Source organism: Epinephelus fuscoguttatus, linkage group LG7 (assembly GCF_011397635.1).
Source record: "Epinephelus fuscoguttatus linkage group LG7, E.fuscoguttatus.final_Chr_v1".
In the NCBI taxonomy this organism is placed as follows: domain Eukaryota; kingdom Metazoa; phylum Chordata; class Actinopteri; order Perciformes; family Serranidae; genus Epinephelus; species Epinephelus fuscoguttatus.
Genome location: NC_064758.1, coordinates 16,813,745 through 16,828,509, shown reverse-complemented (window position 1 = coordinate 16,828,509; position 14,765 = coordinate 16,813,745). Strand labels below are relative to the sequence as shown.

At 40.0% G+C, this 14,765-nt stretch overlaps 1 protein-coding gene across 2 annotated transcripts in view; it reads right to left on the bottom strand.

Moving 5' to 3' along the window:
- Window positions 1-2,842: 2,842 nt before the first annotated feature.
- Window positions 2,843-14,765, bottom strand: part of mgll (monoglyceride lipase) — a 55,183-nt gene continuing 43,260 nt past the window's right edge. For both annotated transcript variants that reach the window (XM_049580134.1, XM_049580133.1), the window contains 3 exons: window positions 14,265-14,354; window positions 11,640-11,855; window positions 2,843-10,370 (listed from right to left, as the gene is read on the bottom strand). In XM_049580134.1, coding sequence (XP_049436091.1) covers window positions 10,239-10,370; window positions 11,640-11,855; window positions 14,265-14,354 — 438 coding nt within the window. In that variant the 3' untranslated portion in view covers window positions 2,843-10,238. The remainder of the gene's footprint in view (window positions 10,371-11,639; window positions 11,856-14,264; window positions 14,355-14,765) is intronic.

Here is a 14,765-nt window from a genome sequence, read left to right as displayed (position 1 = left end):
CATAACAAGTATGACATTTCTCATGCCCACATGAAAGATGATGGAGGTTGATTACACTGCCGAAATCAATTAGCTTGTGAACCATAATGTTCTCCCTTAATCACCGCAGTATGTGCTCTGTGTGAAATGGCCCACAGTAAGACTCATGCCTGTATATCCCCCATGGGAGTGTATTTTTCTGTGGAAGGATTTCCCACTGGACCCAAAGGAACATGAACAAGTGGCAGCACAACCTATACTGGAAGTGACAGATGAATATTCACATGTACAGTCAGTACTCATGGTCTTGGCTTTCCTAGAAGTGCCATCCTTCGGGAGTTGCTGCTAATGTGGCTCCAGCAAACTCCAAAAATGTCTCAAGGAGAGCTGTTAGCCTACATTTTCAGAGCAAGAGGAGGGAGGGAGGAGAGAGAAAATGGGGCAGAGAAAAAAGAAAAGGAGAGTGAAGAAGACGGAGGGCACTGTATATGGATGTGTGTACATTCTGTGTGTGTTTTAGTATCTGTCCTCTCCAAACATCTCCATCTTGGACTGTTGATTGAAAAATTGTTGATGTACAGCCAGTTTTCTCTTAAGTCCTTATCAGGTGTTGACATGAGGATGAACGAAGGGGAAGACGATGAGAGGAGAGAGGGTTACTAAGAGAAAACTGAGAGATGACTAGTACTGTACCATATGTTTGCAGCGATACAGGTCTCCTGGCTTGTGAGTTGTGTTGCGTTTCATTCCGGCTCTGCCTCATCTGTGCAGTCACTTCACTGTATGCAGCCAGATGTCTAAAAAATAATCTTAAACAACACTTGCCTAACCCCTGGGTATTAAAACTGATGGTTTTGAGAAGAAAAATACTGTACAGTTTAGATTGAGTAACATCATCACTGATTGAGTAAAACACCTCTAAAGATAAATACAGCAGAGTATGTGATTGATTTTAAGTGTGTTTTCATTATCACTGCTTTGGAAACTACTGCTAGTGCTCAAAATAGATTGGTGGTAAGTATACTTATTACACTAGGATCCAAGTGTTTGTGCAAGAGTAAGGTCAGAAGTTGAAAAATCCCAAAATCAAATAAAACATAGACTATTATCTCTGTATTTTAAATCATCAACCAAGTCCTTGGTTCATTCATGCCTTGCGTGTGTATGCACCGATCTGAACACACAGCTCCAACATTGCATTCATAGAACCAAGGATGTTTTCAATGAATTTTGTTATGCAATGCCACCACCTACTGGCTGATGGCTGCTTTCTAAGTTTTCCATCAATGAAGTCAACTGCTGAAAGTATTAGAACCGTCTGGGTAATGTTATCCTGCATTGCTCTGCAGTTTTGCACATAAAACACTTGTGTCAAATTCAGCTTCCCTCTGCTATATGCATTACAGCATCAATATGAATTTTTCATTTTACCTGAAGTGAAAGGTGAATCATTGACTACCTGATCTGCATCCAGTGACTGGTCCCCATAAATATGTCAGTGATTAGGGCTGGGTAACGTATCAATATTATATCAATATCCTGATATATGACTAGATATCATCCCGGATTTTGAAAATCATAATATGTGTTGTCTTTTTGTAAAGCTGTATTACAGGTAAATTGGTCATTTTCTCAACTTACGAGGCTGTTCTAGCTGTTCTATTATTGACCTTTACCCACCTTATACACATAATATCCACATTACAGATGATTATTTATCAAAAATCTCATTGTGTAATATTTTGTAGTCAAATAGTCAACCCTACAATATTGTCGCAATATGTATACTGAGGTATCTGGTCGAAAATATTGTGATGTTTGATTTTCTCCATGTTGCCCAGCCTTATAAGTGATAACAATTTCCTCTTCACAAATGTTTATACTTAAAGATCACCTCCAGACATGTTTAACATGTATGTAAATTGCTCTACTTTGAATGATAATTGTATCTGATATGTTATCTTCACAAAAATGTTCAGTTATCTTGTTAAAGGTCTATGCAGGAATTGTCAGCTACTACTTCTAAACAGTAGCACCAGTGAAACTGAAAGCCAACCCTGGACTCACTCTTGTTTATTGTTGGGTTTCCGCAATTTTAGTATCTTCCTCTTGGATGCATGCTGCTTACAGTCTGGTACCTGGTTGCTGTCCTGACCTCACCTGCATGCTGTGCCCAGGAACACTGCAAAATAAGAGAAGGGCAGAGTCTCTGCAGATAAATACACCACCACACACCTCTAATGGGTCATGGGTGATGATTGAGAGGGATTTCTTCAATATGAGTCTATACATTGTTTAAGTTTTAGGTAAATCCTGCATAGTTTATCTTTAAAATACTTTAAATGACAAATCCAGAATCTTTAAATTTAAGCTGAACTGAGCTGTTTCTACTTCACTGTAAAGTCCATCTCAGTGTGCGCAGGAGGCTTCAAGTTTCTACATCACACTCTTGCAAGGTGAATATTGGACATGATTGGCTTCCAAACTATTTGTGATGCCCTGAAAATGTGATTTTCAATGAGCAAAGAGAAACTTTCCACTTCCAGCAAATTAATATGAAAACATCCCTCTAGTGTCAACCTCTGCACGTACATCATTCTAGTGAAGGTTTAACATTCAACTGCAGGAATAAGAAGCAAACATATTTTTGAGTGGAGTGTACCATGAAATACTTGCCTGGACTGACAGGTCAGAAGCACACAGGACCAAAAAAGTTCTTCACACGTGATGCTCTTTCCTCCTCACAAAGTTTGCAGCATTGTCCAAATATAGATTAATAATTACCTGAAGCAAAATTAAAACATGTACCTTATATACCCATAGGGGAGAGAAGCTGTGAAAGTATTCCAGTCAGGCGGCACAGTTAAACAGTCATAGAGTTTATTCTGTAAGAGAGTATGGACATTATGAACATTCTAGTAACAAGTAGTTCAGTGATTCAGAAGTACTTTGATTATTACATTATATGTACAATATTTGGTCACACTTGAATTTAACTGCCTAATGCTGATACTCAACATATTATGATGTAACCACAATGCATCAGTGAAAATGTTTAATATATGAATATGACTTAAATTTAAGTTTGGGGGTATACTGTCTTTAGAGGTGTGGAAAACAAAAGTTGATAGTTGAGTATAAGCACCGGGCTTTTCAAATAAAGTGTCATCCAGTATTTAGTAACCGTTGAAACAAACATTACTTTACAAGGAAGACTCAAGAATGTGATGCTTCAACGTAATGTTGTGTGCTCCATGATGTGCTGCCTATAAACACCAACCTCAATCGACTTCATACTTTATATGTCAGGGTTCGATTGACATACTTTACAGCTGAGTTTTCTGCGACAGCTGATTGAAAATTTCTCAAGTGATGACACATTTAGAGATGTCTCAGACAATTAAGATGTAGATTTTATTGCCACAATGTTTGTTTGTTCATGAATACTGTGTGAAATCATCAATCAATACAGGACAGATGAACTCAGAAAAAAACACATCTGGTTCTTGTTTTACAAATTCTTGTGTTATCATCATGTGAAGGACAATTTCCTGCTTTCCACTGGAATGCAATGGTTAATTCCAAATATTACAGTCATTACAGCAACCCAAGGAGAGCAGACGTGTCATCTTTAATGTTACGTATTGTGTTTCTTTATAATGAGGCTGTCTTTAGGCAGACTAAAACAAAACAGGTGTTTAAAGGAGCTGGAAGGTAATTTCGAGCTGTTTCTCAGCCCGCGCTTACAGAAACTATTCTTGACCCAAATCTGCTCAGACCACTGATTGAACACATATTCAGATGGACAGACGTAAATAGAAAAAGACAGACAGGAGGAGGACGAGCAGACAGACACAATTACTGAAACAGAAACAGATGTGACAAGCAGAAAACCAGAGTAACAGAGAAACTGATCTGCATCACAGAAACTCTGTACAGTTCATCTATATCAAAACACACACTCACGGACTCACACACATGCACAGACACACACTCAGATGCACAATCGTCATAGTTATAAGGCACAAACAACACTAGACCACAATCCAAAAATAGACGTACGATACATATTCCGATAAAAATCTCTTAAATTGTGTGGAATGCTTATTTTTCCCAGAAACATGCTGCTGTTTGGAGAAAACCTGATACCTGCAATTTAGTCCTCAAACATATTTGACCAAATTGTCTTTGATCTGAGATGTAACAGATGTTTTTATGACTGCAGACAGCTACACTCACATCTGCTTCATTTTAAGTTTTCTCAAGAGGATATACCTCAAGATTGAAGTCAAAGTTCCTGAAAAGCAAATTTTGGGAAAGTAAAACAAGATTTTCCCAGACCTGTAGCATTAACACCCTGTTGTTACGATTTTGTTACAAAATAAAAACATTTTTTATATCAGATGGTGTCAACATTTATAATTTTGTGACAAACTGCAGAAAGACTAGTGTTTTGTTTTTGTTTGTTTTTTTCAACACAACGTCAACTTCAACATGTAGTAGTAAAATACTCTCTATGCAAAACATATCAGAAACATTGTCATACATTTTTGGGATTGTTGACTGTACATACATACAACCTTGAACCAGTTTCCATCTCAAAAAGTCTTCTGGAGCTTCATTTAGCTGAGCATCGACAGTAAAAACTACATAATATGACTGGTTTATGGTATAAAAAGTGCCTTGTCATGATGTGTAATCAATATATAATAAGTAGCCTATACATAAAATTAATTCCTATAAATACTCTAGATAAATATCAAACTGCGGTCCTGATTTTCGTGTTTCCGTCAAGTGTCGTTAGCAATGCTATGCTATTATACAGTGTATTACAATTATGTTCAGTAATCAAGCAGTCTGGCCACTAGACATAAATCAAATCGGTCACCATTGCTGATAAAACCAGCAAGATTTGAACGAGGGGTTTGATCCAAAATGCACCAGGAAATGGCATCTGCATTTTCAGTGACACATTTTTATAGTCGGGTGTGTAACCTAAGTTCTCAAGGGAGGATATGGTGACACTTTAACAACCTGGATCATCTCCATTTCACATACATGATGATGAACTTCAAGGGATAATTCAGATTTTTTGAGGTGGGGTTGCATGGGTACTTATTCATCTACAGTCTGTTACATACAGTAGATGTCAGTCAGCATGCCCCCAGTTTGGAAAAGCAGACTGGAAGCTAAGCTAAGCAATCTACTGCTGTGGGGAGGTCAGCAACAAAATGTATTTTAGCCACCTAAAAAAATCAATATCATTTTAAGTGTATGCTATATTGATAATATTTTCACTGCTTTACCTTTATGTCAGACAAAAAATTTTAATGTAAAAATGAACCCCATTATATTTCTGTTTTCAAAGCCAGACTCCATTGAGAAAAACAGTGATTTAGCATTGCTGGACACAGGAGCTGCTGGTCTACTGCTACCTTGAACAGTTATTTTGTTTGTGTTGTTGTGTGATTTTGGTGTTTACAGGGGTTAGTTTGGATATACCAAAGTCACACAATAACACAAACGAGCAAACTGATCGAGTCAGCGGTAGACCAGCAGCTCCTGTGTTCAACAAGCAAAAATTACTGTTTTTCTCAATGGAGTCTGGTGACTTTGATGAGAACATAGATGGGGAGAGGAGCTGTTAAGGGCTTCCCTCTGATACAAAGGTAAAGGGGTGAAAATACTCTCAAAATAGCATACATTTAAACTGATATTGATTTTTTTTTGGTGGGACTTTTTAAAGTGGCTAAAATACCTTTTGTTGCTGACCCCCATCCACAGCAGTACATTGCTTAACTTCTTTGTCGGACTCCAGCCTGCTTCTCTAAACTGGGGACATGCCAGCTGACATCTACTGTATGTAATATACTTTCGATAGATAAGTACCCCATACAACCCTGCTTAAAAAAAAAAAAAAAAAACGAACTGTCCCTTTAAGGTCTAACTTTTTTTCATGCATTTACAGCATTTTGGAGAAGACCTCTTCAATTCTTGCTGTTTACTTGAGCACTGACTCCATTCATGCAAACTCCAGTGCACTTTAATCTCATAAAATTACAGAAAGACTGGCCTGTGCCCTTTAGTCCTCCATCATATATAACAGCTTTTTCTCAGAAACAGTCATAAAGTCGAGATTAAAAAAAACAACAAAAAAACAACAACAGCTCCATTCACAAACCAGCTGGCCAACTGAATTTCGCTTTGTCAGGAAAGCTGCAGGCCGATTTGATTCAGCGGTTTCATGCCTTAGTTTTTATCTCCTCCTTTCTTAACACAGAACTTCTGTCCTAGATAAAAAAAAAGATATTAACAGTCGAGTGGATTATTACATATTAACAGAGCAATGCATCTGTACATGGCTTTCTCTCAGTATGGTATACCTGCATACAATTTATGCCTGTGTAAGTGTACATGCCAGTAGAAAAGGATATTGGCATGGAGAGGTGGGGTGTGAAGATTGTGTCAGGGGTTACACACCTTTAAGGCATGTAATCCTGTTATTTTAGGAGTGAAATTGAGTGAAAAGGGTGTTAGTTTCACTCATAGGGGTTTCTCCATCACTTTTTAATCAAGACAAGGGATAGATGGGGGCAAAAACACACAAACTCCCTTGAAAAAAAATACAGATTTTGGCCTTGACATCCCCCCAAAAAAGCGTTCTTTGCAAAAATGGAAAGAGTGTGTTTTCAGTACAAACAGCAGAGCAGCCTGATCTGAATTCAGTAAGTGTGTGCAGCTCTTATTATTCACTGCGAGCTGATGGCGCTAATTGTTTGCGCTCTTATCTCGACGCTCACACAAAAGGGAATCCTCAGAGCAACAAAATGGACAACCAGCTCTGAAAGCGCAGCGACGTCTGCTTTACATCCTGCATCATTAACAAATACAAATTTTTCACTGGGTGATTTCACTGGGGGGGGGGGGGGGGGGGACCTGCTGCCATGGTTACTGACAGCTTCTCTTTTTTTCCTCTCTCTTCTCCTCTCACTCTATCTCCATCTCTCTCCGCCCCCATAGCTAACGACAGCAGTAATATGCACTCATGTAGTCTGACAGGTAGATCTTTTCAAATTTACTGTTACACGGGATCCTGCGAGTCTGAATCCATTGTGCAGCAGGGGTGCTATTATAGATTGAGTACAACTGGGACTGTGCAGCCTTTGTGTGTGATGTGCCTGCTGCAGCCCAATCAGGAGTAGATTGTGTTTGAAGTGCTCATGATATGAGGATGAGGTTAAGGGTCTGACTCCCACTGGGACCGATGAATACATTACACCTCAATCCATGTTGGCACCCATGGCGATGAAACCTGACATTCAGTTTGGCAAAATGCCTTCTGATGCCTGAGAAAAAGGATAGGGCGATGTATTTGCATGCTGAACTCCCTCTTTTCTTTCAATCCTGTTATTTTAGCATCTTATGATTCCCTATTTGATGCATTTCAGCCAGTCTGTAAAGCACTTTGATATGTGTAGAAAGTGTATGATATAAACTCATCTTGCCTTACTTTTCCTAATGAAACTCAGTGGTTTCAGTCCCAAGATCAGAGAACAGTTTGCAAACATCAGAGACAATGAAGATAAAAACGGAAAACCAGATCAAAGATAAGAAATGTCTGCAGGGCATGTGAGTGAGGAGCAATTTTAGGTCACACTCTCACATGTAGACTAAGAAATGTCAGGTTTTTGTGTTCCTGAAGCCATTTAGTGGGTTTGAAACAGCATCAAGCCGAGCAGAGTCAGAGGCGGGTTAAGTAATGCGTCCCCTGTTAAATGAGTGGCAGCTCTCTGGCCAGAACAAAAAAGCCAGCTGAAACAGTAACACATGTAACCTGTTGCTGTTCTGCTAATTGACCACTAGGGACAGTGAGGGTGGCTGACATTACAAGATGTTTGAATTAGCAGTGGAACAAGGGGCTCTGTGACAGACAGAACAAAGAGCGCTGGTCACCACAGCAACTAAAAAAAAAAAAAAAAAAAAAGGTGGTGAGACAGGGTGACACGGGGTGAGGCAGGGAGAGACAGAGTGAGGAAATAGAAAGTTGGAGAGAAAAAGAGACAGAGCGGGCATGAAGCCAGAAATTCATCTCATTCTATCAGTCATGTGGTGATCACCGTGGTTACAACACATGTAAAACTGAATAAAAAATGTCTACCTTGCCGCCAGCCTGCTGCTGTGGTTACACGTGAGTAACAGTCACCGTGGATACCATACCGTGCTTCCCCTACACTCTCTGCATGAGTCCCTTTGAACTCTGAATGACAGAGAGAAAACCCTCCTAAAAAGCCAGGGTGACACAGTCGACTCTGTTTCCAGAGAGTGCACACTAGATGTCAACTAACACACTGTATGTCTGACTTGCCACATAATTTTTGATCCCTTCCCATGTTTGATTTTGGGGGCGGATTAAAACTCTCCACTCATGCTGCTGGAACTTTTTCATACTTACTGAATACGTGGGAAAAGCTTAGCACGTAGCAATACCTGCTAATTACAGCCTACCTGACAATATAAAATGGTGAGCTCAGTGTGCGTCTGTCTAGCTTATAATTATCAGCTACCAAAAATATAGGCTACTGTGACATTATTGCTATGGTTTCTTTAATGACCTATATGGAGCCAGGGCTGACTTCGAGTACTGCAACACTTTGAGAAGTGACAGGTTTATACTTTTGGGAAAAATGTTAGCTTGACCACTGCTTTAGACACTCAGACTGCAGGTGGGATTTAGACGATTAAAAAACCAAGTCCACTAAATTCATGTTACAAGCTAAAAGATAAAGTTTATCTTTTTAATTATTTGGGTTCTTTGATTTGTAGTTATTTTTTAAACTCTGGATGAATTTTAATTTGAAAACTCACATGTATGGACTGTACACTACATTTCTGTGCTGCTAAGGTGCAATCTTCAATATAGTTTTGAAGTCAGAAGTTTATTCCGCAGTAATATCACTTCCTGTCCCTCCTTGTCTGGAAGCTATTACAAAAAACATCCTGTTTTCCCAAACAAATTATGACTCCACCATTGTTCTGAGGGGTTGGATTCCCTCTGTGGCCACCCATGCAAGAAATGCACACAGGCGCATTACGTAAAGGTGGTTTAGATAAAAGTGTCCAGCAAATGGCAGATGCTGTGTGGAGAGAGGAAATCTACTCTTTTGTCCACAGTAACAGCGATGTGCTCCTTTCATTCTCCAGCTGGGGCCCTAGTCTGCAGTTTTAACGGACCTAAACACAAACAGTGAAAGTCACATAAGGAAGGGACCTTTTGACCTTTGCCCTCTAATTCCCACCTACAGAGAGAGAGACAGAGCAGCATCACCTGGTTAATCTGCATCCTCTTCATGTCCCTACACCCATAACTCAGCTCACTGACAGTAGTATTTGATATGGAAAGTCACTGAGTCCACTAATAACTCGAGGTGGTGGGGAGGTAATCATCTGGCTAAAATAAGAAAATAAATATCACTGTTTAGGAGGTGAAAATTATATAACACTTGCCAGGATCCATTGCACAGTTAATTTGTAAAACAATCTGCCAAAGCAGTCGAACTAACAGGACGAAATTTTAAACTAGACTTAAGGCCTCAGGAGTTCGATAGATCACACCAATTGTCATGTGTAATGCCTCGTGTTTTCTTTGGGCCAGAGAAGAGGGACATGCGGAGGAAGTCAGGAGAAGAGAGGATCTGAGTGTGTCATGTGTGCTCATAGTATAAGTTTCCCAGTGTCTCTACGAGTGTCAAATTTCATGTCATTTGTAAAACAGTGCAATCGAGGAGGAGGCAGAGAAGAAGCATCTACAGACACTGTGAGGACAGTGTAGCAGTGTGAGGACCTGGCTATGAGGAGGAATCTTCATTATTATTGCACTTGGAACCCCAGCATACTGTAGCTTACACTTGAGCTGCTCCTCAGTGAGGAGATAATGAAACCGTAACCAAAAAAGCCCACTGCCTGAAATATATGATTCACATCAGGGATCGTATGTGTGGCAGGGAGACTGACCACTGCTGAGTATCTACAATAAAAAGTGGTTTCTGACCCCATCATCCAATTTAAATCAGTGGAATTTGCCCAGAGGATAAAATCAGTAAAGTTTTTAGACTGAAAAAATAATATCTATATAACTAAACGTATTCCCAGACCAGAGAGTGTAGTAGTATTGTTATGCCTGACAGACTGCTGGAAAGTGAGCAGGCCTCTTGAGATGTGGTTGGCAGTTGCCTCGGAGTGCTGACCCAGCTGTCAGGATTCTAGGAGTCTTGTGGTTGTGGCGACGTCGTGGCGGAGAGGTGCTCTGTGATCCAGCCAGTCACCTCCTTCAGCACGGACTCGGCCACCTCTGGGAGGTCATGGTGAAGGGCGTGGTAGCCTCCATCGTAGATCTGAGGAGGAGCAGAGAGACACAGTGAGTCAGAGAGATGGGATGCACGCAACAAGGAGCTCCAAAACAGTTATCTGAAGCCATTTGGGGAACATCAAGTAAAACGTTCATCCTCTTTTAAAAAAAACTGTCTGTCAAGGCTGTCAAGAGTCACAGCTGAGACAAATTTATCTTGCTTACCTAAACCTACAGGGGAATAATAAAACAGGAAATAAACAGATGTTTTTCTGTGATCAACACATTTCCTGACAGATGATACACTAATCACTTCTCCAATAAGACATGTGATAAACAGTCCCCGTCCTCATGAACACCACCTGATTTATTAGAAATGAAGAACAGAAAGATCAGAATTAAACAGAAACGCCCTTTAAATCTCTTCTCTCTTTTTACTCCTCTCACCTCTCTTTTCATTATTATTTGCCAGCCCTCATACGATAACCCATGTGCTTGAAAAAAGAAAAGCGTGTGAACTTCCCTGCATATTTTTCTTTTTAAGGAACAGGACAACTACCCTATGTAAAGAACAATGACTGACCGAATACATGACACATTAAAACAGGACTGATGTAGAACTCAAAATGTTAACTGCACCGGTGTTAGTCTAAGCACATCAGATAATTAGTAACATTAACCGTAAAATAAGAAACCAAAGTATATCAGTATGTGACTGCTTAACTCTCATATTGACATAGTTTTCAAATAACCTATATCAGCATAAAAAATGTCCTAAAATTCAGTTATGGCTTTTGGTTTTGGCGTCCCACCCCAAGATTTTCCATCACCCCATCTGGCCACCACTGTGAAACATTTCTGGGGGTGCCATTAGTGTGTAGAGCGCTGAGGCTGAAACATTTTATTAAATAATACACTTTAATGAAATAGAACTATGTTACATATCCACAGATATCTTTTACAGCCAGCAAAGCTTCATTCAGGCACTGAGCTGCATATAAGGTGAGTGTACTGAACTGAGTTTCATGTATCAAAGGCAACAGCAAACACTTTTACACTGCTTGAAGCTGCACCAGTGGAGTGTAATTTTTAAAATGCCAGAGGGCAGTGTGATACATTGTTTTCTAATGTTTTGGTATTATATCAAACAAGTCCATAAAAAAATGAACAGTGTGAACAAAATGAAGCAGTGGCTACTGGATACAAGTTTGCATCACCGTGGTGACTGATTTTCTTTTCTATTTTACCAGGCAGTTCCACTGACAAAAAAATAACTTTAAATAAAGACAAAAAAAGACAAAAACCTCATCCCCACCTTGATTTTCTTGTCTGAGCTTGGCGCGTTCTCATACATCATCTTGGAGCCTCTGATGTCGCAGAGCTTGTCAGCGTCGCCGTGCAGGAGCAGGAAGGGCCAGCTGATGGACGGGATCTCCTTCTCGATGCGCGCCGCCGCCCCCATCAGCTGCATGCCGAACGACACCCGCATGCCGCCGTGGAAGTTCAGCTCATCAGTGTCGTATGCCTCCACCTGGAGAGAAAGAAAGAAAGGAAAAAGTTTGACGGGGCAAAGTGGACGATGTTTATCACACTTGATGCAGGACTCATTAATCTCTTAATGTAACCATAGAAACTACAGTTTGGCATAACATATTTTGTTGGACATTTAGAAAGCATTGCTGTAGGGTCTGGTTTGCATTAAACATCTATGTTTAGCAAGCACAACATTTTGTAGTTTAATCCGAATATGGAAGAAAGCCAAGAGAGTAAGAACCTCCCTGAGAGCAAATAGGGCCAAGGATGGAGTAAGGAGTAAGTAAGTAAGTTTTATGGAAAGAAAAATAAGAGCCAGAGAAACAGAGAGACCAGAAAGTAGATGTGACACTTAAACATTCGTGTAGATCAATAGCAGACGACACACCCTGTTTTTCCTTACATTAAACATGAATACTTTCAAGTTCCATATGTGCTCTGACATAATTCACACACACACACACACACACACACACCCACACACCCATTTAGATTGATCTTATAAAAACACAGCTGAAGGCCCACTCTAATAGAAGCAGCTCCTCTGAGGCCACGTGCGCTGCTGCTTTGAATAACGAATGACTGTAAGCTGAGACGTGAAACAACGCAACCTGTTGAGCAGCTCAGAGGAGTCAGTGATACTCAGAAACACTGTCCTGAAGGTGAAAGTTTTCCTTTGATACTGTGATAACACCATATAACAAAAAATAATAAATAACACAATACAAATCATCATAGTGTCACATTTTATGTCACTGTGAAAAAGGTAAAGTTACAGTAAATATCCAGAGAGGAGGCTTTGAAGTTTCTCATAAAAATGTTAATGAAAGGCTATATTTGCTCCTCACATCAGTCAAGCTGCAGTTTACAGCCGTATCTGTCCAGACTCATATAATATACATTGGGTCTTTTATAGTGAAATGTTAGTTATCACTATATTGACCTGTATGATTCCAGTGAATAATTTCCAGTGAGAAACATCCTGTCTTCACATGGGGAATATTTTTATACAGTAGTATAAAACAGTACAGAGGACTGATAGAGAGCTTCAACACACGGTGCAACGACAGAGAATGTGGTTTGCTGTACAGACTGTGAAGCCCCTTAAGGCTAATTTTGGTTGTGATATAGTGATATATGAACAAAATTGATTTTAATTTGACTTTAGTACGTTTTCCTCCCTGAGAAACAAAGTAAAATTAATCGTATGTGTTCTCATGCTTGGCCAATAAAGCAGGTTCTTATTGAACACAATGCTGGAGCCATGACTGTTGACAGTGCTTCAAATATGGATGTTGCTGCAAAGAAGCTACATGTTCTTAAACACAGATGCTTCAAACACATCTTCAACCCGGCAGCACAGAAGATCTGTACAATCAGCACAGTTTCAAGGAGGACACCCAAGATTAGTGTCACCAATTCTGTATCTGACTGAATGTCTCCCCTTCTGTTCCTGAGTAATGGACTGAAAAGTGTTTTTGCACAGCATTATGATGTCACAGTGAAGTTGACCTTTGACCTTGTGGATATGGAGTGTCATCACCTTATCATTTTATCCTATTTGATATTTGTGTAAAACTTTGTCATAGTTAGCATATGAATTCTTGGGTTATGGACAAAAACATATCTGTGAGGTCACAGTGACCTTTGACCATTGACCACCAAAATCAAATCAATTCATCCTTGAGGCCAAGAAACTCCCTCCAGGCATTCCTGAGATATCGTGTTCACAAAAACACAATGCCTCCTGCTGTGGATGTTGCTGGTGTGGAGGCATAAAAATCTTTAAAGAACCTTTCTTCTACCAGTGATTCGTGCAGGTTTACTTCCTCCAACAGACTGTGGGATGCACAAGTAGCAGGATGTGGGATTCTATTGTTGTTGTTAAACTGTTTCTGAAAGACTGACTTTGGTGTGTCAATACTTTCAAAAACCACAGAATACATCTACATGCACATGTACGTGCAAACAGAGGTGTGCAGACGTGCCTGCATGTGTTTGTCTCTTCTGTGGTTCATTCAAAACACACACAAACAACCAAATACGGGACACACCTAGAGATTCTGTCTCCTTGTCCTGTAGGTGACACAGTACATGCACCTGTTTTTATAATTACAAACAACACAATACAACCCACCCAAAATATCACACGCACACACACACTTTGCTTGATTAGATAACACTGACTATTTGCGGTTTGGAAAGGATTCAAAGCAAGTATTGTAGGGTGGACTTTCCTCCTGGGACTGCATGACTTCACCGAGTACACATAAAACACACACGCACACACCCCCCCCACCTCCGTGACCTTTCGCCTAATTTCTGCGACACCCATACCTGATATTTAAATCACAGATAACAATGCAGCTCTCCCACCCACCAACACACACCGACATGTGTCTCTCACCTGCTTCTTGTCCCGTGAGACCCATTTGGAATCGATGGAGCCCAGAGTGAGTCTGGGCAGCATGTGGTTCAGGACCTTCGCCAGGAAAACCTGCAAACAGTGAGAAAACAAAACACGCCGAGCGTTTCAGTTTATTTTCACACATCAACACCTCCCTGATGAATGTTTCCATCTCTCTCTGTTTTTTTTTTTCTCGCCATCTGACAAGTGTTACAAAGAGATACAGTCATGAACATTTTGAGTATGTACTGTATGTGTGTGTTTCTACTGTGTGTTTATGCCTATTGTTCCTGCATGAAACTGCTCACAACAAGGTCTGTGGATTATCTTGAGTAAGTGGTCATGATTCCTGGAAAGAGACATTGCTGTTAAGTTTTCATATGCATTTTATTGGCACTTTGAGTGCCATCTAGTTCCATTATATTGGAGAGAAGGCAGACATCTCTATGGCTAATGTCTCAAACACTTCACATCAAAACAGTCTAAACTGATAAATAGCAC